At 44.3% G+C, this 27215-nt stretch overlaps 3 protein-coding genes across 3 annotated transcripts; all 3 read left to right on the forward strand.

The window, feature by feature from the left end:
• Window positions 338-2746, forward strand: LOC8075702 (laccase-21). The gene is made up of 5 exons (XM_002452502.2): window positions 338-454; window positions 570-721; window positions 838-1082; window positions 1182-2312; window positions 2421-2746. The coding sequence occupies exons 1-5, from the start codon at window positions 338-340 to the stop codon at window positions 2549-2551; spliced, it is 1776 nt and encodes a 591-aa protein (XP_002452547.1). The 3' UTR covers window positions 2552-2746.
• Window positions 11427-14434, forward strand: LOC8075703 (putative laccase-9). Its single transcript, XM_021458637.1, has 3 exons — window positions 11427-11794; window positions 12384-13872; window positions 14027-14434. Exons 1-3 carry the CDS (start codon window positions 11642-11644, stop codon window positions 14155-14157), a joined length of 1773 nt encoding a protein of 590 aa, XP_021314312.1. The 5' UTR covers window positions 11427-11641; the 3' UTR covers window positions 14158-14434.
• Window positions 20303-22991, forward strand: LOC110435055 (putative laccase-9). Its single transcript, XM_021460371.1, has 3 exons — window positions 20303-20624; window positions 21068-22547; window positions 22667-22991. Exons 1-3 carry the CDS (start codon window positions 20514-20516, stop codon window positions 22795-22797), a joined length of 1722 nt encoding a protein of 573 aa, XP_021316046.1. The 5' UTR covers window positions 20303-20513; the 3' UTR covers window positions 22798-22991.

Below are 27215 nucleotides of genomic sequence, written 5' to 3' on the forward strand. Positions count from 1 at the left end.
CTTCGAAAAGTTCAAAGTGCCAAACTGTCAGTCCTCCTAAACAGCCAGCGTACCGTATTGGGATGCACGCTTGCAAATGGAAGCATTTGCACCGAGAGAACAGAAAGCTGTTGATGGCAGCCTGGCAAGTTCGCGGATCCTCATCGGAACTGCCAATGCACCTGATTGACCGTTTATTCATTTTTATCGGGCGCCCCTGTCTGTCAGTGTCTTCCATTATAAATACATCTTCGCTTCTACTTACGAGTATGCGTTTGCTGCAGACGTGCTTCACTAGTCAACAACTGCACTACCACATTGACGCTCTTAACAGCATTTTTCTCTCAAGTGTCCGACGATGGCCGTCAGTAGGATGCCGGCGATCTGGGTACTACTAATAGGTGCAGTCTTGACGTTTGGGGTTGCAGTCAGTCCAGCTCAAGCGTCCAGGTCTCATCGTCACTACGATTTCGTCGTCTGTCCCCGCACGATCACTCCCCCCCCCCCCCCCCCCCCCCCAAAAAAAAAGAAAGAAGAAAGAAGAAACATTTCTTCTGATGCTGTATGGTTAAACAAAACTTCGCCTGCAGATAAAGAAAGCTGACTACACCAGGCTCTGCCAGCGGAAGAGCATACTCACCGTGAACGGGCAGTTCCCCGGTCCAACCATCTACGCGCGCAAGGGCGACGTCGTCACCGTCAATGTTCACAACCATGGCGATAAAAACATCACCGTCCATTGGTAATCGCAACGATCCAGCCCTAGCTAGCATCAACTCTTGCTGCCCCCAATAAACCACGTTTTCTTCAGCCCGGCCGGCCGGCATCACGATCACAATTCACAACCATATGGTGCAGGCACGGCGTGGACCAGCCGCGGAACCCGTGGTCCGACGGGCCGGAGTTCATCACGCAGTGCCCCATCCAGCCCGGCGCAAGCTTCACCTACAAGATCATCCTCACCTGGGAGGAAGGCACGCTGTGGTGGCACGCGCACAGCGATTTCGACCGCAACACCGTGCACGGCGCCATCGTCATCCGCCCCAGGCGTGGCACTACCTACCCGTTCAAGAAACCCCACAAGGAGATACCCATCTTCCTTGGTACAGTAACAGTACTATATAACCGTTGCTTCAATGCGCATGCCTGATCGTGCAACAACGCTAGTTTCGATCTGTTAAGTCTGATTGATTAGCATGCAGGTGAGTGGTGGAAGGTCGACCTCCGGCAGGTGCTCGCCGACGCGCTCCGTACCGGCAGCGAGTTCAACGCATCCGACGCGAACACCATCAACGGCCAGCCCGGCGACCTGTTCCCGTGCTCCAGGGACGGCACGTTCAAGCTTCCCGTCGAGGACGGCAAGACGTACATGCTCCGCCTCATCAACGCGGTGTTCACCTACGAGTCCTTCTTCAGCGTCGCCGGGCACAGCCTCACCGTGATCGGCACCGACGGCTCCTACGTGAAGCCGTTCGCCGTGGACTACGTCTTCATCGCGCCGGGGCAGACGGTGACCGCTCTGCTCACGGCCGACCGCGCCTCGCGTGGGCTGCGGAACGCCCGGTACTACATGGCGGCGCGGCCGCTGTTACCGAACAACCCGTTCATAAGCTTCGACAAGTACGACAACAGCGTCGCCACCGCCGTGCTGGAGTACGCCGACGACGACGCGGCGGCGGCGGCGGCCCCGGACCCGGAGTTCCCCGTCCTGCCGGCCATCAACGACAGCGCGGCGGCGGACGCGTACACGACGCGCCTACGGTCGCTCGCCAGCGAGGAGCACCCGGTGAGCGTGCCTCGCCACGTCCAGGAGCACATGCTCGTCACCCTCGCGGTGAACTTCCTCGCGTGCTCCCCCGACGAGCACTGCCAGGGGCCCCAAGGCAACCGCATGGGCGCGAGCCTGAACAACGTGAGCTTCGAGGCGCCGCGGCACGCGAGCATCCTCGACGCGTACTACCACAAGGACAAGGTCCGTGGCGTGCACACGACCGATGACCTGTTCCCTAGCAACCCGCCGCTGCTGTTCAACTTCACGGCCGGCGACGACCTCCCTCAGGAGCTCTGGTTCACGAAGCGCGGCGCGAAGGTGAAGGTGCTGGAGTACGGATCCACGGTGGAGGTGGTGCTCCAGAACACGGCGCTGCTCGGCGGCGATAGCCACCCCATTCACCTGCACGGGTTCAGCTTCTACGTGGTGGGAACGGGTTCCGGCAACTTCGACGGGGATAGGGACCCCGCCGGCTACAACTTGGTCGACCCGCCGTACCAGAACACGGTCGCTGTGCCCAATGGCGGGTGGTCTGCGATCCGTTTCCGTGCCGAAAATCCTGGTGCGTACGTACGTGTTGCTGTTTTTGTCTTTTGTTGTGTTTCTATGCAAGTTTCAGTTACCGGTTCCAGGTTCCTCATGATCATGGCTATTGTTGCCTTTTTGTTAGGTGTGTGGTTCATGCACTGTCACTTCGAACGGCACATGGCGTGGGGGATGGACACCGTTTTCATCGTCAAGGATGGGAATGTCCCGGAAGCTAAGATGTTGCCACCACCTCCGGGGATGCCTAGGTGTTGATGTGATGACCAATTAAAGGTTGATATGGAACCGATTTTATTAGTAGTTTTTTATTTGAGAGAGAGAGAGGAGAGATATCCATTAATTAATTATTAGTAGCTTTACTAGCCAGGCCTGGGCCAATTCTCGTTGGGCCTTTGAAAGCAGACTGCAAACCCAAACTCTCGGGCCAATCAAACTTCACTGAGACTGTTTTATGGCAGATCAATTTGTACACTTCTATTGGTTTTCTTTCTTTCTTGTTTATTTATTGATTATTGTGTGTATGTATTTGTAACATTTTTTTATATCTATATGTATACCTAATAATAATATTAAATAGCGAAGATCCTTCCAACTGTCTTTTTTACTTTTCTAAAATATCATGCATCCTTCATGTTTTGAATGTGTTTTGTATTCACGATCTGTGTTTATACGAGTCTGGCTCGTGTTAGTACGAAATCCAATTTCAAACCGTATTGGAACCTGAATACGTTTGCTGGTGTAGATTAAATATGATAGTTCCTTCCTCCGTTCTTCGGCCTGTCGTCCTCCCTTCTCGTGTTCACAGTTTAGAGCTGCAAAATCTTTGCTGGTGCCATGTCATGGCCAAGTCTAAGCCTCTAGGCATCACGACTCGACACAGCTTGCCGTGTGTACAGGCGTGTGACTTGCCTTCCACATTTTGAACCTCACAATAGATGCACATGATAGCTATATATTTAAGCTAAGTCAATCTAATGTCATATTCTCATCCTAGATTAATCATTTATTGCACCTAGCAGTTATTATAAGCCTTAATATTAATTTAATTTAATTTAAATAAGATTTAGTCAAGCTCAATTAAACCTCTTTTCTACAACTAAAAACCAGGACAGTGTCCTGCCTCGATTGCCCCGCTCCCTACGACTAACACACACACTATGGTTTTGTATGGTTTCCTCTCCAACATGTGACTAGTGGCGTCTCTGTTGCATGTGCCCTCTACCTCTCTCTGATTTTTAAAAATAAAAAACTAGATTCAAAGAATCAACTATGACCCCCAAACCCTAATCATCGTGACTCGATCAACAAAACCAAAAACTCTTCGTCACTAGCAACTTAACCTTGCCAATAACAACCTTCAAAACTTTTCCTCCTCCTACTCGACCATGTCGCCTCCTTTTCCAATCAAATATTTTCCTCTTGGGACTTGGGGGAGAGAGGAACTTAGTGGCGAATACTCGAGATCAACGGGTAACACTGGGGGGTTGTCTTCTCAACTTAATCATCTCAGATTTTCACCGCCTCAATATCATGTTTGTAGCCTGACTGCTTTGATCTTGTCGTGCCGTGTCATGATGGATTGCAATGGCAACTAAGAGCCTGTTGCCCAAAATATGTCTTCGAAAATGAGGGGCTCCCCAAGAGCACCATCTTACCCTTCCTCCTTGTGGCCAACATCTCCACCAAAGGACCAAAGGTGAGAGAGAAAACCCCAGATGAATTGTGGGCTTTCATACGAAACTACTTTTTAGAAGTAAGCAAAATTGGTCTATAGAGGCACTGAGGCAGTTAATGCTTTCGATTGCTTCCAGAAATCCACTTATAAAGACGATTGGTAATAGCATGACTTACTTCTGATTTTTTTCAGAAAAATAAAATAAAATAAAAATTGGCCCCAAAAACCTATTAGGTATGAAAATGTCATCAACTATAAAGTTTTAGATAGATTTGTGGTACTCTAAGTGATTTTAGTAAAAATGTCATCAACTATAAAGTTTTAGATCTCTTCGAGCTCTATAATTTTTGTATAAATGTTCATCTTCATCCAATATTCCAACTACATTTAGAAAACTTATGTTGTTTTTGTTGCACTAACACTAACCTTCTTTACAAATGCTTTGTATACAAACGGTTCGTAACGCCATCCGTTTCTAGAAAATAGCATTTTTTTTAGATGTGGTTCTAACCACCCTTGAATAGATGAAGGTTTTAGGGGTGACTAGAAACATTGATCGCCTATATAAATTTACTTTTGGATATGGATAATCTCTGAAATCATGTTTAGAAATGGTTTTTATTGGACCTCCTTTCGAAGTAAGAGAGACGTTTGTGTAATAGTGTGAACTTTGAGGATGGCGAAGGACTCCAGCATGCATGCTAGCTCCATCTGTGCTTGAGAATGTTCATGATGATCCTCTACGTACCTCACTACCCGAGGATGGTTGAGCGGAGTGATGCGTCTCTATCAAAGATGTCCACGCTAGCAAGTAGCATCCATTGCCCTCCTGGTGGCGTGCTGCATCCCTCCCTCCTGCTATGGGGATTTATGTTTGGGGTTACTTGCATTATCCCATCTTTGAAGGCGGCCACAAATGTTGTTGGCATGGCCAATGAAGCATCTGCTGGTAATCAGTGGTGAAAGGTCCTAATATGGCTAGAGGGGGGGTGAATAGCCTATTTAAAAATTCTACAAACTCACTAGAGCAAGAGGTTAGTAAATAACAAAGCGAAGCTTTTTGCTCTAGCTCTAAAGGGGTGTTTGCAAGCCACCTATCCAACAATTCTAGTTGATATAATCACTAGGCACACAAGAGAGCTATGTCACTACTTACACTAGAAAGCTACCTAAAGTTTCTATACAAGTAAGTAAGCTACTCTAGTTTGCGGGAATGTAAAAGAGATGGTTTGAACTTTATACCGCCGCGTAGAGGGGATGAACCAATCAATAATGTGAAGTCCAATCACCGGGAGAAATCCAATGAATCAATCACAATGGAGGCACACAATTTTTCTCCCGAGGTTCACGTGCTTGCCGGCACGCTACGTCCCTGTTGTGTCGACCAACACTTGGTGGTTCGGTGGCTAAGAGGTGTAGCACAAACCTCGTCCTCACTAGGACACCACAAGAACCTACCCACAAGTGAGGTAGCTCAATGACACGAGCAATCCACTAGAGTTACCTTTCGGCTCTCCGCCGGGGAAGGTACAAGACCCCTCACAATCACCGGGAGATGGCCACGAACAATCACCAACTCGTGCCAATCCTCTTCCGCTGCTCCAAGCCGTCTAGGTGGCGGCAACCACCAAGAGTAACAAGAAAACCGCAGCTAGAACGATCCCCAAGTGCCACTAGATGCAATTACTCAAGCAAATGCACTTGGAAACACTCCCAATCTCACAAAGATGTATAATCTATGAAGGAGATGAGTGGGAGGTGTTTGCTTAGGCTCACAAGGATGTCAAGTATGTTAGAATGCCAAGAGTGTATGCCCCAAGCCGGCCAAACACGTATTTATAGTCCCTCAAACAAATAGAGCCGTTGGCTCTTTCACTGGGCGAAATACGGGGTCACCAAACGCTCTTAAAGGGGCACCGGACGCTCAGTATCAGCGTCCGGTGCTCCAACGTCAGCCGCGTGTCAGAGTCTAACGGTCACCTGCAGTGCACCGGACGCGTCCGGTGCACACCGGACTCATGCGTAGAGAGCTCCAGGGTCACCGGACGCGAGCCACCGGACGCACCCTCAGCGTCCGGTGCTCACCAGACCCATGCGCAGAGAGGGTAGCAAAACGCCCGCACACCGGACGCGCACCACCGGACGCTCAAGCCAGCGTCCGGTGCCTTTCGTCCGGTGCCTTACCCTAGCTGGGCCAGGCAGCCTGCACACTGGACGCTCAGACACAGCGTCTGGTGCCTCTGAGCCAGCGTCCGGTGAGTGTTCCTCAGCGAGAAACACTCCCGCGACTTCTCGAATTTTCCCACCAGCGCAATAGAAAATATGCACTTCATTTTCTCAAAAAGCGCCGAATCCCGCCTCGCAAGCTCGGCGGGAGGGAGAGAGGAACCCATCCTCTCTCTACCCTTCAAACTTCAACTCCATTCTCAAAGTGTGCCAACGCCACAATGTGTAAACGAACAAGTGCACGTGTGTTAGCATTTTCACAATTATTTTCTTCGAAGGAGTTAAGTTAGCTCACTAGGTTCTAAATGCATGCATATGAACAATGACACCTAGTGGCACTTGATAACCGCTTAGCCAAAGAATTCCCCTCTTTATAGTACGGCTATCTATCCTAAATGTAATCACACCCTCTGTGGTGTCTTGATCACCAAAACCAAAACCCTAAGCAATACCTTTGCCTTGATCTCCATAGGGTTTTGTTTTTCTCTTTCTTCTTTTCCAAGTTGAGCACTTGATCATCTTGTGGTCATCACCATCATCACCATGATCATCACTTGCTCCATCACTTGGCATGTACCAACCTCATTAAGTCTACACACACTTAGTATAGAGGTTAGTACTAGGGTTTCATCAATTATCCAAAACCAAACTAGGGCTTTCAAGTGGGCCGGCCGCTCAACATAACCATTCATCACCTATACTTCTTCGTTTTCCTAATCCTAAAAAAAGTAGACTAAACTTTTGGGTTAGGGATTTGGTAACTCGCGTGCTCTGATTGATGTGGTGGCCCAACGGATGGTTCTGGTGCTCCAGCCTATTCACTGGTCGTCAGACGTCAGTGGTATGCTGACAACTCGATCTCTAATTAAACACCTGGTCAAACACTTAACTAATCTATTCTTACTTGATCTTCTCCACAGAGAGATTCCCGCGCAGGTTGACACTCCGCATGTCATTATGATACAAGTGTTAAATCTTAAAAGACTCGTGAATTGAATGTCAATTATTTAAATCTCTCTCTCGCTAAAAATGTCAAGTCAAGGGAAGATGATTACCTATGGGGAGGATCTAGGGCGATGAGGTCCAATGGAGACTTGCAAAAAAAACTAACTAACTATTCTCCGATCTATTTATATATTCATCTCTTCCTATCTTTTTAGTGAATCACACAATAGACTAATCTATTCTTACTCGATCTTCTCTCTTAAGAATTAGTCCCCGCTATTATATCAAGTCGATTACCTGAATCTAGGTGTACAACAAGTTCTACTATATATAAAGAACCCAGCCAGCTAAACTACGCTAAGTACATCATTTCTTTCTTTCTTAATTCTTATGTAGACATAGTTTCTCATATATATCTTGTATAACAAAGAATTTTCATCTCTCTGTTATATATTTAGTCCCAAAATCACATCACCATTTTGTTAGATGACACCCTAATTGATAGTTATAGTTTCTACTTTAGACTATTCTTGCACTCCTCTCCAAATCCCGACAATGACTGATTAACACATGTTGATTTGCGTGGTGGAGATGGTGCCCAACATTCAACGAGAGCACACGGCTTTGGAGAAAGAGACTTACACAAGGTATCTTTCAGTCTATTCTCACAGGATTGTACGTTTGAGTGTCCTCATCCTAAATTCCTCGAAATTTACTGCAACCTTGTATGTTAGTTATATATAGGAAATTTATTGGATAGAGGCTTCTTTGTTCCAAAGGAACACACGCATGGGTGAGTTTTTTTTTCCACGGTGGGCCAGGGTTCTTCTCGTATGCATGTTTAGCACGTTTTGTCGACAGTTCACACTCAGTACGTGCATGTGCTCGTCGAGGTGCTCATGTCTGTTACGTTTTAAATTCTTCGAAACCGCCGGCAGCACATTCTCTGGATTCTAATTAATTCTTTACTGGAAACCACCGGCATGCATTTTCGTTCCAAACTCATCTCTAAATCTTGACGAAATTTTCTTCGATCTATACATAAAGAAGTAGCTGACCCACGGTTTTGACTCAGCAAATTATTTGAATTCTGGGGCTCATGGAAGAGACCCCTTCCCGGACTCCCGGTTGTTCTGCTTCCTGCAGGTGGAAACGGGATATATTTAGCCGGGAGAACCATCTGTTCTGTTTCCTGCAGGCATCAGTGGATGACAATTTGAGCTGAGCATGCATGTAGGTCTCCGGATACAGCATATATGGATTGAAATGTTCTTCTTTCCGAGGGAGAAGACGAATTTTCTTTTCTTGAAAGCTTCTTCCCATAGGTTACTCATCAGTTTTGCTGGAATCTGCATACTAGTATTTTGTCAATGCGGAGTTGGAATGGACTTAGGGACCTTTGCTTGCATTGGGCGTGAGGTGGCCGACCTTCTCTTTCTTCCATTTACTTTGTCTCTATACCAAACAACAAAACACGAAAGGGACGCAGATTGGCATCAGGTCCAGCCTCCAGGGTTCACTTTCACAAGACGGTTAGATTGATAATATAATACACTATATATAATAACAGAAAAGAAAGGTAGTGATACAATGATGCGCATGGCACTTTCTTATATATCTATTTAAACCTAAGTGATGAGTTTTGAAAAAGAGCTACGCATATCACTTTCGTATATCCAAAATAGGAATATCACTTTGGAGATAAACCTACGCACGCATATCCCTTTTGTAAATCTAATAGATCTCTATTAGCTTTCGATTCAGTTGACTGATTGATATCATCTAGCTAGTATATCTAATGACCTACTCCCTCCGTTCTGTAATACAATCTATTCTGATATTTAAAATTTGTTCTCAAATATAATAAATTAATTCTGAAAGACAAAAGCTAATATTGTATTAAATATTTTTCATTTACCGACCAATTACCACTCATCGCATGGATGATAGCTTGTAATTAGGAAATAAAATAGAGTATATGCGTCTTTTATGTTCTCTATTAATTTATCTAGAATTTTATGACAGAGGGAGTAAGTTTTTTTTTAATCTAAAAGGTCAATGTCATCTGTGAAGTTGTAAACGTCGATGTCATTTATAAGGGGCTGTCATACGTCCAACTCCAAATAAGAATCAGCTTCGTGTTCGCCTTTTGCGCCGGGCCTCCTCGGCAGGCGGCAGGCCGCTATGCACATGCATATCATATTGCCAGTTTGTTCGTTATCTTAATGTTAAAAATTACATATAATTTCTATATCTATTAAATTCATAAATATTATATATCGAAATTATGGTCTATAGATAGTTTTTTATCGAATAATTTTCTATCTAATCACATTCATTCTTTCTCTATTTTCAACTAATCATATCACTTCATCAGCAAGTATTATAGTAGGTTGTAAGTCGGCTAAATGCTGAGGGAAGGAGAGAGAAGAGGAGAGAGTAAAAGTGGGTTGTAATCTTACAGCCGACTCAAACATAAGAACTAAGAAATTTTGTGAAAGAGACAAGTGAGTCATGTATTAATAGTGATGAGCTAATCATTATATGAGTGGGCTGTAAAAAGGCTGTAAAGAAACCTTACAACCAGCAACGGTGTACTATTAGCCTTGCTCTTAGATCCGGTTTCTACAATTTTTACTCTTTCTTCAATAATTATATTGTCATATCAGTAAAACATTTAGATGGTAGTATATAAAAACTGCGATGGTTTCTTTATCGGAGTGACTTTAGTTCACGGAATCATATGCATACGTGCTCGCTTGCGTAATCCATGACAGACATGCCCTGCTCTGCAATTACTTAAGAACCAGTTGGAAAAGTCTCTGCGCACGAATTTCTCTAGTTATTGAAGTCAGAACGGCATAATCTACTACTACTCCTAGTAGTAATTTACTTTCTAAAAAAGTCAAGGCCGATACCTGGAAATTGGTCTGCTTTTAGCTTGCGTCACGCGGAGTTCAGACAGTAGTTTGGGATGTTTGGATGACTAGTTCGTAAAAAATTTTCAAGATTCTTCATCACATCAAATTTTATAGCACATATATAGAACACTAAATATAAAAATAACTAATTGCATAATTTATTTATAATTTACAAGATGAATCTTTTAAATATAATTAATTTATAATTAAATAATAATTACAAAATACAAATAAAAATACTACCATACCAAAAACCAAAAATTTTCACAGTCCTCGGACGAACGCCGGCCGGTCGATCAGATCAGGAACTCTCGCAAGAGGACATTCTTGCTGTTGGTGTCACAGTGTCGCAGACGTGCCCGCCGTGCATACACGCCCGATTGGATGGACCACATCAAACGTCGCAAAGAGAACATCTCTCTTTGAAAGACGCGAGTGAACATTTCTGGCTGTTAGTTGGTGTCACATAGCTAGTGTCTCAGGCGTACTAACCGTGCATACAAGCGTAGCCAGCTAGGCACGTACTACGGTCGTACGTACACAGCTAGTAGTGACATGCATGTATATATTGGAGTATTGTTTACGTACATACGTGCATGGCTGAGCAAAGCACGATCTTTTTCATGATTGCATACAGTCAGCACATATATAGGTTCCTTATGCCCACGTTCACATATATATTATTGATATAGTCAAATTGATCACCTCAACCTTCAATATTAGGTATGCCAAACAATCTAAAGTACCTAGCTCTAACTACTGGTCTCTCATCTCTGCTACAGCATCCAAGAGCAGAGCCATGAGCAAGCATCTCCCGGAACCCTCCTTGCATGCATGCTGCCGACTGTCGTTCGTTGAAAACTTGCATGTGGCCGCGCACATTGGGTTTTCTTTGACCTTGACTCGTTCCAGCCTTCAAGGCGACTGTGCTGTGCATGCATGCATGCTGGCGTAATCTAATTAAATAACCCAAATGTCGCCGTCGTGCCAGTTCCCGGTGAAGATTCATCAATTCAGGCCTAGGTAGCTCAGACGTCGTCGTCGTAGGCTCGCGCCACCGCGGCGAGGCCGCAGAGTAACTAGCTAGAGGCAGCAGACCACGCCAATCAACTCACGCTAACGGAGGATCGGCGTTTCAGGGTACGTATATACGCGGCTTCTGGAGCCACACCGTGCATATATTAGTCGCCGGCCAAAAAAGCGCGGCCAGGAGCCCAGGACGTGGACGAGTTGGTAAGCTTGCCAAGCAAGCTAAGCAGACAGAGATCATTCGAAGTTATCAGCCGGACCGGGTAGTTTAGGCACTGACTGGTGGTTGCATTATTGGCGCAGCTCTCGCTCTATAAATACCTGCGCCATCCGCTCCAGATGAACATCGCACAGCAACGCACGGAGATCACATTGCAGAAGCTAGCTGCTAGAGCTACTATATAGCCTTTGCATCCTCTCGCTCGCTGCTAAACACACGTTTAATTTGTTCCAGTTTGCATGCTCAAACTAACAGAGCGAACACATCAATACATCATCACTTTACACAAGATCAGATCAGGAGAGCTGATCGAGCTCTAGCTCTGCTGCATGCCCCTTGGACAGCGTTCGAAGATGGGCGGTGTAGCTAAGATGCCGGCAGCAGGCCGGCTCAGCTGGTTATTACTGCTAGGCGTGGTGTTAGCTTTTGGAGTTGCAGCTAGCCCGGCGCAGGCTGCCAGGAATACTCACTACGACTTCGTTGTAAGTTGATCGAAAAATCTCATTATTTCAACTTATATTACCAGTTTGATTTATTTCATTGAGAGATACACAGGCAGTAGCTTGATCAGTATTTTCGGACACTTGATGTTGATTGCATGCCTTACAGCAATTCAGATCATTTGCATATGTCAGGAATATCTAGCTAGTATGAATTGTTAGATACTCTGCATCATGGAAGTAGATCTAGCTAACTTTATTCCGACAGGCACAGATTGACTTCTTCTTACTTGCTTGTCCAGAAACACTAGCTATATATCTAGCTAAGCATAGAAATTACGGAAGCCACACAATTTTCCCATTCCCCTGTGTGAACTGCTGCTGAATGCTGAACATCGTCATCACTTGAGAAAAAAGCTAGCAACGATGTTATTAGCTGCTTGCTAATCTTTTCCATTCCAGCATGCAGCATCTGTTCTCGAAAAAAAAGCATGCAGCATCGCCTTATCGAAATTAGCCTCTTTAATTTGCTAGTTATCCAAGCTCCTGACGCCCACTGCTTGCCTCGTACTACCATGCAGTAGGCTCGAGAGACAAGGACTAACGCCGGCGTGTGATATATATTTTGCAGATCAAGGAGACTAAGGTCACCCGGCTCTGCCAGGAGAAGACCATCCTGGCCGTGAACGGGCAGTTCCCCGGGCCGACCATCTACGCGCGCAAGGACGACGTGGTCATCGTCAACGTGTACAACCAGGGCAACAAGAACATCACCCTCCACTGGCACGGCGTGGACCAGCCCCGGAACCCGTGGTCCGACGGGCCGGAGTACATCACGCAGTGCCCCATCCAGCCGGGTGCCAACTTCACCTACAAGATCATCTTCACCGAGGAGGAGGGCACGCTGTGGTGGCATGCGCACAGCGACTTCGACCGCGCCACTGTGCACGGCGCCATCGTCATCCACCCCAAGCGTGGCTCCGTCTACCCCTACACAAAACCGCACAAAGAGATACCCATCATCCTCGGTGAGTGGTGGAATGCAGACGTGGAGCAAGTTCTCCTGGAGTCCCAGCGGACCGGCGGCGACGTCCAGCTTTCGGACGCCAACACCATCAACGGCCAGCCCGGTGACTTCGCCCCGTGCTCCAAGAATGACACCTTCAGGATGTTCGTGGAGCACGACAAGACGTACCTGCTACGGGTCATCAACGCGGGGCTAACCAACGAGATGTTCTTCGCCATCGCTGGGCACCGCCTCACGGTGGTCGGCACTGACGGCCGCTACCTCAAGCCGTTCACCGTCGACTACATCATGATCTCCCCCGGACAGACCATGAACATGCTCCTCGAGGCCAACCGCCCCACCAACGGCTCAGCCAACAGCTGCTACTACATGGCCGCGAGACCATTCTTCACCAACATCGGACTCCCAGTCAATGATAAAAACACCACGGCCATTCTGGAGTACACGGACGTGTCGCCCTCTGTGGGGCCACCGGACTCCCCCTACCTGCCGGTCATCAATGACACCGCCGCAGCGACAGCGTACACAGTGCAGCTCCGGTCCCTAGTCACCAAGGAGCACCCGATCGACGTGCCAATGGAGGTCGACGAGCACATGCTCGTGACAATCTCCATCAACACGCTCCCCTGTGGTGCCAATGAGACATGTGAAGGCCCCGGAAATGGCCGCCTTGCGGCGAGTCTGAACAACGTCAGCTTCATGCCGCCGACTATCGACATCCTCGATGCCTACTATTACTCCATTAGCGGTGTGTATGAGCCGGACTTCCCCAACAAGCCGCCTTTCTTCTTCAACTTCACCGCTTCAGACCCACCAGTGGAGTTCCAGCTCACGAAGCGGGGCACCAAGGTGAAGGTGGTGGAGTACGGCACCGTGGTGGAGGTGGTGTTCCAAGACACGGCCATCCTTGGTGCCGAGAGCCACCCCATGCATCTGCATGGCTTCAGCTTTTACGTGGTGGGCCGAGGCTTCGGTAACTTTGACAAGGACAAGGACCCAACAACGTACAACTTGGTCGACCCGCCGTACCAGAACACCGTCTCCGTGCCCACGGGCGGCTGGGCTGCAATACGCTTCCGTGCGTCAAATCCTGGTGAGTATTTGCTAAATTTGGCAACAATGATGGAACAACAATATATATATATATATATATATATATATATATATATATATATATATATATATATATATATATATATATATATGATTTTTTTAATCTTACATTGCGTTGTCTATTTGTCTGTTAGGTGTGTGGTATATGCATTGCCACTTCGATCGTCACACGGCGTGGGGCATGGACACTGTATTCATCGTGAAAAATGGCAAGACCCCAGGCGCTCAAATGATGCCACGTCCTCCTAACATGCCTATGTGCTAAGGAAACAAAGGCATGAGCCATGGATGACTGCGTTGCATGCAAAACAGTCGAGCAAAAATAATTAATCTCAGTTGATTGGTTGATTTAATTATTTGCCGTACATATTTTAAGTAGACTGTTTCTTCTGATCAGTTGAGATGAAGAGAGAAAATTATATTTATTGTATTCATTATTTGTGTTGGTTTACTCCTGGTGCAATCTTTAAAAAGTGTAATTAAACAATGTAAGTTACGGGGAGCTATATATATATTTTTATCCCGTGAAGATTCAATATAAATACGTGCTTCATATATGTATTCATTTATTTTCGCCATGATAAGACCATGACCATCACAACTTTGTCATTGTGATTGGGGCTCCTTTTTTTTTACCCTTAGCTAGGTCCCGTTTGGATCCTTACAAATGAAATCTATTCCAAAATCGAAGTCTAGGCACAAATCCAGCAGGTTGGTGTGTCCATCTGAGGATGTATTTTTGTGCTGCTGCAAGTAAGTTTGAGGTTGGAGAGAGAGAGAGAGCACATACAAAAGTAGGGGGTATGGGCTCCTGTTGCATTATTTGTCTTTGTCGTACCTTGGCATGGATAGAGCAGTGACGAACCGACGAGCCTACTAGGGCATCGTATATTCTTGACGGCTTCGATCTGCAGGTACGTGGTACGTCTTCCGAGGGAAAAAAAACAAGGAAACTGCATAACGATATTCTTCCACATGACAAAGACGACGAAATTGCAATGAGCATGTTGAAATTTTTCTGTGAGGAACACGAACCGACAGATTAATTACATTTTCTCCGTGAGACTTTCGAGGAATGAAGACTATCTTGACTTGGATATAATGTAACATTTTTCCTGTGTTCCACACTCACGTAGCTTTGGTTCGATGGTGGCTACAATCACACATTGCTGAACACCAATCGATACCCCACCAACAAGACAATCATCGGTGCATGGAGCGGCGGCGGGCACGAGGCAGCGGCCGGCGCGTGCGTGAGTCGATCGAGCCGAGCGTGCGTGCTGTGGATCGAGCGTGCGCTGTGATGTTGGGGTCGAGTGCTTGCGTGAGTTTTGGGGGTGGCGGCCAACAGGTTAGGGGCTAGGGCTAGCACTTTTTTTAATGTATTTTCTTTCAGTTTTTTTGATAACATATCTTCTTTCATTGAGATGCGCGAACACCAAAATGACAGCGGCGAAGGCCAGGGCAACAATGCCAAATTGAATTTCTATGTGCGTATATAAATTTCCTTATGTGTAAGTTATGAACACACGGAACAATTACTCATTTTCTCTGGGCGTTTTAGCAAACCGACAGAGTAATTACAATTACCATGTGTGTATCATCATCACACACAGAAAATCCTCCCATTTTTCTATGCGTTTATGCACTTTTTTGTCGATATTTTTGGTACCGACAAGTTAATTGATCTTTTCTTTCTCTCATTTCGTTTGTCTATACCAAACAACCAAATGTGAAAGGGACACAAAAGCTAGCTAGATTGGCATCTAAGGGCCTGTTTAGATTGGGAACGAAAAGTTTTTGGGTGTCACATCGAATGTGTCGGAAGGATGTCGGGAGGGGTTTTTAGAAACTAATAAAAAAACAAATTACATAGCTCGTCAGGAAACTGCAAGACAAATTTATTAAGCATAATTAATCTGTCATTAGCATATGTGGGTTACTGTAGCACTTAAGACTAATCATGGAGTAACTAGGCTTAAAAGATTCGTCTCGCGATTCTTAACTAAACTGTGTAATTAGTTTATTTTTTTATCTACATTTAATGTTCCATGCATGTGTCTAAAGATTCGATGGGATGGATGAAAAAATTTTGGATAGGGAACTAAACAGGGCCTAAAAATCCAATACAGGCCGGGGTTCACTTTTACAAAGGAGATGACTGGACTGGTAATACCACCAGTGGCGGAGTCAGAAAAAAAATAGGTGTGGCGAAATTTGTAAAAGAACCAACGTACTAGCTTGTATAACGTATTGACATATGTATTTCATATGTGTATTTACTTGTATATAATACATATATTAAGTATTTTTTATAAACTTTAGGTATGGCGGTGGCCAAAGCTTGCCAAATACCGGCCTCCGCCACTGAATACCACTATAATAACACAAAAGCAAGTTGTGATACAAAGACGTATATGACACTTTCTTATATATCTAAACCTACTAAGGATGAGTTTGACAAAACTACACATTGAAGAAAATTAGAGGCACGTGAGCATTGTCTCATGAGGCACGACGGTTGCTTGTTAATTAGATGTGGAACATCTTCACATGCGGCTTTTACATCAAAGAACTATTCCTTGGTAAGTTGGAGATATCGCTAGGATCTAACTAACTCAAAAACCTTAAGATATCCAAGTGATATCTCCATTTCCCTAACAAACCAAGGATAAGTTACAATACCAAGTACACAAGATCAAGTACACATTATCTAACACTCTCTCTCAATCTGTCCTTACAAGGTTTAGATCGTTCCTGAACATTTGAAGTGATGGTATGCTAAGATGTTTGGTGAAGCCATCCGCGACTTGATATTTGGATGAGATATACTTAATGTCAAGCAGTTTCCTTGCAACTCGTTTGTGAACAAAATGAAAATCAACTTTTATGCGCTTTTTTTTTGACAATTAACTTTTATGCGCTTAGTGAGGGTATGAAAGATTGTATTAGAATAAAGATACTTAGTCAAAAATAGGGTTTTCTTATTTTTTTTTCTCCAAGTGATGCATCTTCGTGCTCATGAGGAACCTGGTCAAGCTATTTTGCTAGAGATGTTTTTCAGGGGTCTTAGCACGCATCTATCCACTCAAGCTAACTCCAAACACATAGAATCACAAGATCCAACAAAGCGGTCAAGAGAGGGGAAAAGAGCTGAGAAAAACCAAATCAGACCAAAACTCGAAGTCGATCTTGACACAGACATGATTTCTTTATTGCCAAGATTAAAAAGGTCTATTCTTACACATAGACAATGGTTTCATTCACTCATTTGTGAGATCTCTCATCACTCAGTACAGATCTCAAGCTACAAAATAGTAAACTAAGAGACACAAATGAAAGTAATGGAAGAGATGGGCTGATTTTGGATGCTAAACAACTCAAGTGGGCTTAGCCGACTCCTGATTTGACCAAGTTTCTCAAATGCACAAACGGACTTCACCGTTGCATTCCCCTTGTCGAGCTGATAAAAAAATATATCATATATGGTTCGTCTGATTTGGAGTCTGGATGAATTAATTATGAATTTCAGAAGATTTTCACCTAGAATTTCCTGTGCCAAAATACAGTGTCCTAGGCCTGTGGAAGTTGGCTAAGCCGACCTGGAAGTCCGCTAAGCCAACTTTCTCCAAACCGATTTTATTCCAAATCATGTTTTGGTATAATTAGACGTGATAAATTCAAAGATTAAGTCTTGGAGATGTTTGTTACTGGGATAAGATCACCCCCTCTATATATACGAAAGGATCATGGTCAATTGAGTTTCCAACTATCTAATTGATACAAATCAATCTACAAACTCCCTTCTCTCTCTCTCTAACCTCCATATTATTCATCTCTTGATCCACGACCAAGGATAGTGCCCTAGGCTTGCCAGTTGCCTAACCCGGTGATATCCTTGCCCTAACGAGGTCACTCCCGAACAAGAGCTTTGACGGTTTCTTTGCTAGTTTACCTAAAAACTAGCCAGTTCTTCATCACGTAAGCACATTAGTTATCTTTTGGTGGTTTGCTTGTAAACCTTCGGTCTGTGGTGGTCCGGGCATCCAATGTCCTTGTTGGTGTGTGATTTGGACCATATCCAACATCAACAACATCGCATTGCCAGTCGTTATTGGGTTATTAATTGGCCTGGTGCCCATGGTTTCATGCATACGTGGTCGCTTTTGTAATCCATAGAGTCGTCTATGCGCATGAATTTCCCTAATTATTAAAATCAAAGTGACACATATAATTTAGTACTCTTTTATTATAAATAAATCAATTCTTAGAATTTGTGTTAATTAAACTATTTTAAATTATACTAACTTTATAGAAAAAATAATAACATTTATGACATTGAACACCTTAAATATATTCTATGCTAAATTCAATAATACTAATTTGATATCATAAATTTTAATATTTTATTTTAAATATTTAGTTAAAGTTTAAAATGTTTGATTTAAGTCTAGAAATCTATTTATTCGGGACGGAGGAAGTAGTACTTTAAAAAAAAGTCAAGATCGATACCTGGAAATTGATCTGCTTTAGGCTCGCGTCACGCGGAGTTCAAACTCACGCCGGCCGGTGGATCAGATCAGGAAGTCGCAAGAGGACAATCTTGCTGTTGGTGTCACAGTGTCGCAGACGTGCCCGCCGTGCATACACGCCCGATCGGACCACATCACACGTCGCAAAGAGAACATCTCTTTTTGAAAGACGCAAGTGAACATTTCTGGCTGTTAGTTGGTGTCACATAGCTAGTGTCTCAGGCGTGTACTAACCGTGCATACAAGCGTATAGCCAGCTAGGCACGTACGCACGTACGTACAGTGACATGCATGCATGTATTGGAGTATTGTTTACGTACATACGTGCAACTCGCCGAAAAAATATCCAGCACGATCTGGTCGTTGAAGACTTGAAGTATAGCAGGATAGCATGCATGCTCTGACAGTTTGATGCATGTCTGATACATGCCCTCCGTTGATAAAAAAAAAATAAACTATAGCGTCCGTTTGTTTGCTTCGCGTCAGGCGAATGCGTCAAGTTTTGAAACCGTAAATTTGAAATTTCGAACTTTAGTCCTTCACACATAGCCACACGGCTGTACCTGTAACACATGTGCCACATACTGTGGCTGCATCTGATCTTGAAGAAAAAGAGCTACTCCGATCCCTTTGTCCGTAAATATTGGTTACCACATTTTACGTGCCAACAAATTTAATTCAAATTATAGAAATATATGCAATATTTTTATTTTTAAATAAATTTATTAAAAAAATAAATTTAAATATCTATCTAATAATACTAATTTTGTATTATAAATATTAATATTTTTTTAATATATATTCAATTAAAATTATTTCTCAAGAAACGAAAATAACAAATATTTAGAAACGGAGAAACTACACAGAATAACTTGGGACCGAAGAAACAAGACCGGATCAGCTACACAAAGTGACGAGGGCTTCCTGCGAGTAGCACCCACTTGCAAATACTCCGTAATAAGTCAATCTCATGGGACAGAAATTTTGGTTGCACATATAACGCGTATTATAGTATACCTATTCAGAAAAAGTTAATCTCATGGGACAGAAATTTTGGTTGCACATATAGCTTAATTTAACGCGTATTATATAAATACCTATATTCTTCTTCATGATGATTGCATAGTCACATAGTTTCACCGACACGTTCAGATATTGCTTTGCTAGTCAAATTGATCACCTCAAAACCTTCAACATTAGGTGTGCGTGTGCCAAATAATAAAAAATTAGCTAGCCCTAACTACTGGTCTGCTACAGCATCCAAAAGGACCATTCGCTAGCTGTAAGCCAGCATCTCTCGATCGGAATGCTGCCGTTCGTTGAAAAAACTTGCATGCATGCGGCGCCCACTGGGTTCCTTGACGACCTTTTGACTCGTTCCAGCCTTAGCTTCCAGTTGACAGCATGCATGCTGGCTTAATAAGTTTAGCAACCCAAATGTCGCCGCCGACGTGCCAGTTCCCGGTGAAGATTCAATTCAAGCCTAGCTAGCTAGCTCGGACATCGTCGTCGCCGTCGCCACACACACACGCTCGCGCCACCGCGGCGAGGCAGCTGTGGAGCTAGCTAGGTTATATGCCACGCCAATAAACTCACGCTAACGGAGGAGAGGGGCGTTTCAGATCAGGGTACGCGGCTTCTGGGCGGAAAAAAAACGCTAGAGCGTGGATGAGTTGCTAAGCTAGCCAAGTCCAAAGACAAATCATTCGAAGTTATCGACCGGACCGAGCCGGGGCAGTTGTTGTTTAGGCACTGACTGGTGGAGGCATGACGAACGGGAGCATGCATGCATCCCTTGCTCGTCGTTGCATATTGGCAGCTCTCGCTCTATATAAATACCTGCCGCGTCCGCTCCAGATTAACATCCCACCAGCAACGTTAACACACGGCGAGATCACATTGCAGAAGCTAGCTAGCCTTTGCGTTCTCGCTTGCTCTCGCTGCTAAGAACACGTTGTTGTGTTCCAGTTTGCTCAAACTAAACAGAGCGCAGCACACATCGATCATCACCATACACAAAGAGCTGATCGAGCTCTAGCTCTGCTGCTTGCCCCAAGGGCAACGTCTGGCGACGGGCGGTGCAGATAAGATGCCGGCAGCAGGCCGGCTGATCAGCTGGTTACTGCTAGGCGTGGTTTTAGCCTTTGGAGTTGCAGCTAGCCCGGCCCAGGCCTCCAGGAAGACTCACTACGACTTCGTTGTAAGTTGATCCATACATCTCATTTCAGCTTATATTACCAGTTTAATTTCAGAGGTGCAGGCAGTTGTTGTTTGATGAGTACGTAGTATTTGCGGGCGCTTACAATGCAAATCAACAGCTGTACATGTATGTTCTAGTTTTGAAATATCTGTAGCTAGTAGGTTGATGTGACATGCATATGTATTTGCATGCCTTCTAGCTACTCCAGTATGAGTTGTTAATTAGATACTCTGCATGACCATGATGATGGAAGTAACTAGACCTAGCTAGCTGTATTCCGAGTTTTCGACAGGCACAGATTGACTTCTTACTTGCTTATCTAGAAACACAAATTATATAATCTTGCTAAGTATAGAAATTACGGAAGCCACAATTTTTCCATTTCCGTGAATGTGAACTGCTGAACGGCGTATGATACTGATACATATATATATATATTGCAGATCAAGGAGATGAAGGTCACCCGGCTCTGCCACGAGAAGACCATCCTGGCCGTGAACGGGCAGTTCCCCGGGCCGACCATCTACGCGCGCAAGGACGACGTGGTCATCGTGAACGTGTACAACCGGGGCAACAAGAACATCACCCTCCACTGGCACGGCGTGGACCAGCCGCGGAACCCGTGGTCCGACGGACCAGAGTACATCACGCAGTGCCCTATCCAGCCCGGCGCCAACTTCACCTACAAGATCATCTTCACCGAGGAGGAAGGCACGCTATGGTGGCACGCGCACAGTGAGTTCGACCGTGCCACCGTGCACGGCGCCATCGTCATCCACCCCAAGCGTGGCTCCGTCTACCCCTACTCCAAGCCGCACAAGGAGGTGCCCATCATCCTCGGCGAGTGGTGGAATGCAGATGTGGAGCAATTGTATGAGGCGACAGAGCAGGGCGGCGACGCCAGTATTTCGGATGCCAACACCATCAATGGTCAGCCCGGCGACTTCGCCCCGTGCTCCAAGGAGGACACCTTCAAGATGTTCGTGGAGCATGGAAAGACATACCTACTCCGGGTCATCAACGCGGGGCTCACTAACGAGATGTTCTTCGGCGTCGCCGGGCACCGCCTCACGGTGGTCGGCACCGACGGCCGCTACCTCAGGCCGTTCACCGTCGACCACATCATGATCGCCCCCGGCCAGACCATGAACATGCTCCTCGAGGCCAACCGCCCCATGGACGGCTCAGCCAACAGCCGTTACTACATGGCCGCGCGGGCGTTCGCTACCAACGCTGCAGTTAACTTCACCAAGACCAACACCACGGCCATTCTAGAGTACACAGATGCGCAGCCCTTCACGGAGCCACCGGACTCCCCGAACCTACCGACCTTCGGTGACATCACGGCGGCGACGGCATACACAGCTCAGCTCCGGTCCCTGGTCACCAAGGAGCACCCGATCGATGTGCCAATGGAGGTTGACGAGCATATGCTCGTGACGATCGCTGTCAACACACTCCCCTGCGAGGCCAACAAGACGTGCACCGGCCTCCGCCTCGCGGCAAGCTTGAACAACGTCAGCTTCACGCACCCGACTACTGACATCCTCGATGCCTACTACCGCAACTCCATCAGTGGTGTGTACGAGCCAGACTTCCCTAACAAGCCGCCCTTCTTCTTCAACTTCACTGCTCCCAACCCACCACAGGAGCTTTGGCTCACGAAGCGGGCCACAAAGGTGAAGATGGTGGAGTATGGCACCGTGGTAGAGGTTGTGTTCCAGGACACGGCCATCCTCGGCGCCGAGAGTCATCCCATGCATTTGCATGGCTTCAGCTTCTATGTGGTAGGTAGAGGCTTCGGTAACTTCGACAAGGACAAGGACCCATCCACGTACAACCTGGTCGATCCGCCGTACCAGAACACCGTCTCCGTGCCCACAGGCGGTTGGGCTGCAATACGCTTCCGTGCGGCAAATCCTGGTGAGTACTTTATTTGCTAAATTAAATTTGGATAACAATGAACTACTCCTACATTGTATGTTGTTATATGGATTTTTTCCCTTATATATGTTGTGTTATTTTTCTTTCTTGTTTATTAGGTGTGTGGTTTATGCATTGCCACTTCGACCGCCACACGGTGTGGGGCATGGACACTGTGTTCATTGTGAAAAATGGCAAGACCCCAGACGCTCAAATGATGCCACGTCCTCCTAACATGCCTAAGTGCTGAGGATCGAAACAAGGGCATGAGCCATGCTGTGGTTTGCATGCAAGACAATTGAGCAAAACTAATTAATCTCAGTTGATTGGTTGATTTAATTATTTGTAGTACATATTCTAGGTAGAGTAGTTCTTCAAATAAAAATAAAATGGTCAGTTCAGATGTAATTAGTGTGGTTTCTGTTCTTTTGTTTTTTTATTTGGGTTGGAAGAAAAATATTTACTCTATTCATTATTTGTGATAATTTACTCCTAGTCAGTCTTCAAGTGTAATTAAACAATGTACATTACGGAGCTACATTTTGTATCTTGTGAAAAATAATATATATATATATATAAATACATGCTTCATATATGTATTTTTTTGCCATGATAAGATCATAATGAGCATTTAAAGAAAATATATTTGATAACAACACTGTTCAAATACCTTTTAACTTTTTAGATTAGATGATCGAATAAAAACACATCCCTTTGCTGTGAAGATGCCTTAGCATGTATTTTATTAAAAGGGTAAAGAATTACACAACACAATTATGATAGAACCCCGTAGCGCAAATTACAACTATCAAGGTGGCAAGCGACTTGGAACAACCTAGGATAGCAAGAAAAAAAGTGAGGAAAGAGGGACCCAAAACCCCAAACCCTAACTGACTGAACGGCCCGTGAGAAAAAAGAATGCAATGGTTGCCTACAGAGAATATAAAGCCATGATGGCAATGCATCCACCTAGATAAGCCGAAACGAGCATCCCACAACAAACAAGGGCAAAGCATCCGCCAGAGAGGAGTCCAAAGCAACATCGGCAACAAAGCATCCACCAAGGGAGATGCCAACATGACAACGATAGCAAAGCATTCTGAGAATGGTAGTAGCAAAGTATCTACCATGAAAGCCAAACAACGACACAAAGCCTCCGCCTGGAAGGACAACCCAAACAAGCATTGCAGGGCAGACCATTGCGAAGAAGGTTGTGAAGTGCACATAGGCACAACACAAACCTCCCTTGAGGCCCAACCACACAACAAGGACGAATGAGACAACCTCATGGAGTAATAGGTGTGAACGCATGGTTGATATGTGTTCATTTGTGTTGAGTTATTATCAGGAGATGATCAGGATTCTGGTGAGTTGAGACTAACCCTAGCATGAGCGAGTGGAAAACATCTCATCGTTGTGTTGGTGTGCATGTGGTGGAGCACAAAGACGGTCGACGGTCATGGAGAAGGTCAAGTAGAGACGTGTCATGCTGATGGACTAGAGCGGTGAAGGATGGACATGAGGCTTAGAGCGAGGAACCTAGATTGCCGAAAGACTGACCACGGGTGGCTAACACTTAGATACATCGATAAGCAAATGTACATGTGGAGGAGTAGAGTGTGTTAACTAAGTCAAGATGATGGTTGACCAAGTCAAGTGGGAACATTAGAGGACTTGGTGATTGGACGATCGAGGATGACAGTGATACATGTCGAGATTGTGGGAGAGGCGTAGCGGATACGTTCTCCAGGCGATTTTGTGGTTTGGGCCTCAAAACCACTAGCGGACAGGTTTTTTGTTTGGGCCACAAAACCCAATTGGAGTTTCATCAAGAATGAAAGGCGACACGTGGCATCATCGCAAAGTTTGCATCGAGGCAAAGCAAAGTCATGAAGAACCTATGTCCGTCAGATGGGCCATTTAATTTGCCCTAGGGTTAAGTGGTTTCGCCTAAATATTTAAGGGTAGGTTAGGAAATCTATAATAGCTTTGTAAATAAGAGGATGATTGCTCCTAACTAGTCTATCTCTCTAGTTGTTATTTCCTAGGCTTTCTAGTCTCTAGTTTCTTTGTTTTCATGCTTTTGAGATCCGCAATGTAGAGAGTGATTTATCTGTTGTCTGGTTCTTCCTCTCCCCTTCCCTTTCCCTTATGAGTTTTTACTAGATCTTGTGTTCTAGTGAATTTGGGGATGTTTTGTGGGATTGGATATGTCCTTGGAACTCTCTCATTATCATATCTACCAAGTGACCTTTGGCAGATTCATCACGAGCACAAAAATCTACCATTGGGAGGAAATTTGAAAAGACCCCAACCTTTTTTATGGATGTTGAAATTGTGGGAGTTTGTGTGAGTTATAGGTGTTGATGCTACGAGGATATCCTGCCAACACCCTCTAAAACACCTCTGCAAAGTTTTAGATTGACCGGAGTTGATTTGAACCCTCAACGATTTTTTCTCAAAAATTTCAGCAGTAGCTCGATCATACTAGACATGTCCGGTGTGAATACCAGACAAGTTCGGTGTTCAAAGTTTGGAGCTAAAATTTAGTGGTTGCTTCATTAAGATGTCAAGAGGCTATGGTTAAATTTTGATAAATTTTCGACACCGTTTTACAGGGTTGAGTTTACTTTAGAGAGTTTGAGTTTGCAAGTGTGTTGGAGTTGAAAGGCCAAAATCGGAAAAATGGATTAGCCTCTCATTCACCCCTCTTTGGTTGCTTGTACAATCCTTCAATTAGCATTAGAGTAGGTTAAGGAACAATCTACCTTAACTGGTTCATGTAATGCTCTTTACATGAGGCTCTGCATGCCTAGGCTGATTGTGAACAAGATACATGCTAACAAGTCACAACTAACATATGACGGACATAAGAGGACCCTGAAATGCTACATGCCCTAGATCAAAGGGTTTGGAAGATCAAATTTGTTGTAATGATTGGGTCCCTAAACTTCGAGACTCTTATAGTCGATGAGTCATTCAGCAAGCTCAAGTCCACAAAGATAGACTAGCAAATCCAGAGCCATATTTGAGAACCTAACAAACCCATCCTAATGTCTAGTCCACGAGGATCTTCTCCTAACCTCTCATCATTTTTTTCTATGCTTTGTCTTCTTTGATGTTCATTACAAAAGAGCAGATTGAGGTGCTTGATGATGATGATGAGCTTGTGATGGTGATCAACAGGTTCAAGCAGTTCTATGACCACGACAAGAACCGCTAGTGTGTGGTGTGCCATGAAGTGTTTGGGTGCAACAAATTTTATAGTTTTAAATACCATGGTATTACTAAAACTATAGTCTTTTTGGAGTTTTAAAAACTCCATTCTATACATTTTTTCCTAAACCGCGGTTTTACACATCATTGCTTCTAAAACTACAGTTCTTGATACTGTACATCTAAACAAGGCCTAAAGGTGAAAAAAGTGGAAATAACCGAGAAGCTTCTTGGGTCACAAAATCAAGGGGCTTCTTAGGGTTTATTTGGCACAACTCATAACAATTTCATGAGATATTATGAGTTTTTTTTTGCTAAACACTATTTTTCAAAAGGATTAAGTCTACTTTTAGCCCTTCAACTATTGGCCGAGTTTAATTTTAGCCTTCAACTACAAAACCGTCTGTTTTTCACCCTCAACTATCAAAACTGGTCACTTTTAGCACCCGGAGAGAGGACAGGGCGGTTTTGAGTCACTTTGAGCGGTTTTCCTTTTCCTTTTCTATGGTTAAATCTGTGAATTTCATAGTGAATTGTTTGAGCATGGTAAATTCATAAAATTTTTTGGGTAGCCTTGTCATGATGTTCTCTATGCAGAAAAAATGTGAAACTATGAAAGTAAGTATTTTTTGGATGCTAAAATATTAGCTCTTTTAATTAATAAATACATGTTCTATGATTTTTGTAGGATAATATATATATATCCTATAATCATGAAACTTTTTGCATAACTGTTTTATACTAAGATAGACCTTCACAAAAAGTTTGAGATCAATTTGATGATGTTTGCTTATATCCCTAATTTATATGCTTTATTAATTACATATAAATTAGGGACATAAGCAAACATCATTAAATTAATCTTAAACTTTTTTTGAAGGTCTATCTTAATATAAAACAGTTACACAAAAAGTTTCATGATCATAGGATATATATATTATCCTACAAAAATCATAGAACATGTATTTATTAATTAAAAGAGCTAATTTTTTAGCATCCAAAAAATACTTACTTTCATAGTTTCACATTTTTATGCATAGAGAACATCATGACAATGCTACCCAAAAAAATTGATGAATTTACCATGCTTAAACAATTCACTATGAAATTCACAGGTTTAACCATAGAAAAGAAAAAGGAAAAACCGCTCAGAGTGGCTCAAAACCGCCCTGTCCTCTCCCCGGGTGCTAAAAGTGACCGGTTTTGATAGTTGAGGGTGAAAAACAGACGGTTTTATAGTTGAGGGTTAAAATTAAACTCGACCAATAGTTGAGGGGCTAAAAGCGGACTTAATCCTTTTCAAAATAGCTTCATGGGTGAAGTTATTTTTCTTTCTCTCTCACAAAGATAAGTTAGGATAAAGCTAAAAAAAGTAGCTTATCTTAGCTCTCTTTCTCCCATTTTTCTCTTTCATTTATGCATGAAGCCGCTGCGCGAAGCTATTCTGCTAAA

Source organism: Sorghum bicolor, chromosome 4 (assembly GCF_000003195.3).
Source record: "Sorghum bicolor cultivar BTx623 chromosome 4, Sorghum_bicolor_NCBIv3, whole genome shotgun sequence".
NCBI lineage: Eukaryota > Viridiplantae > Streptophyta > Magnoliopsida > Poales > Poaceae > Sorghum > Sorghum bicolor.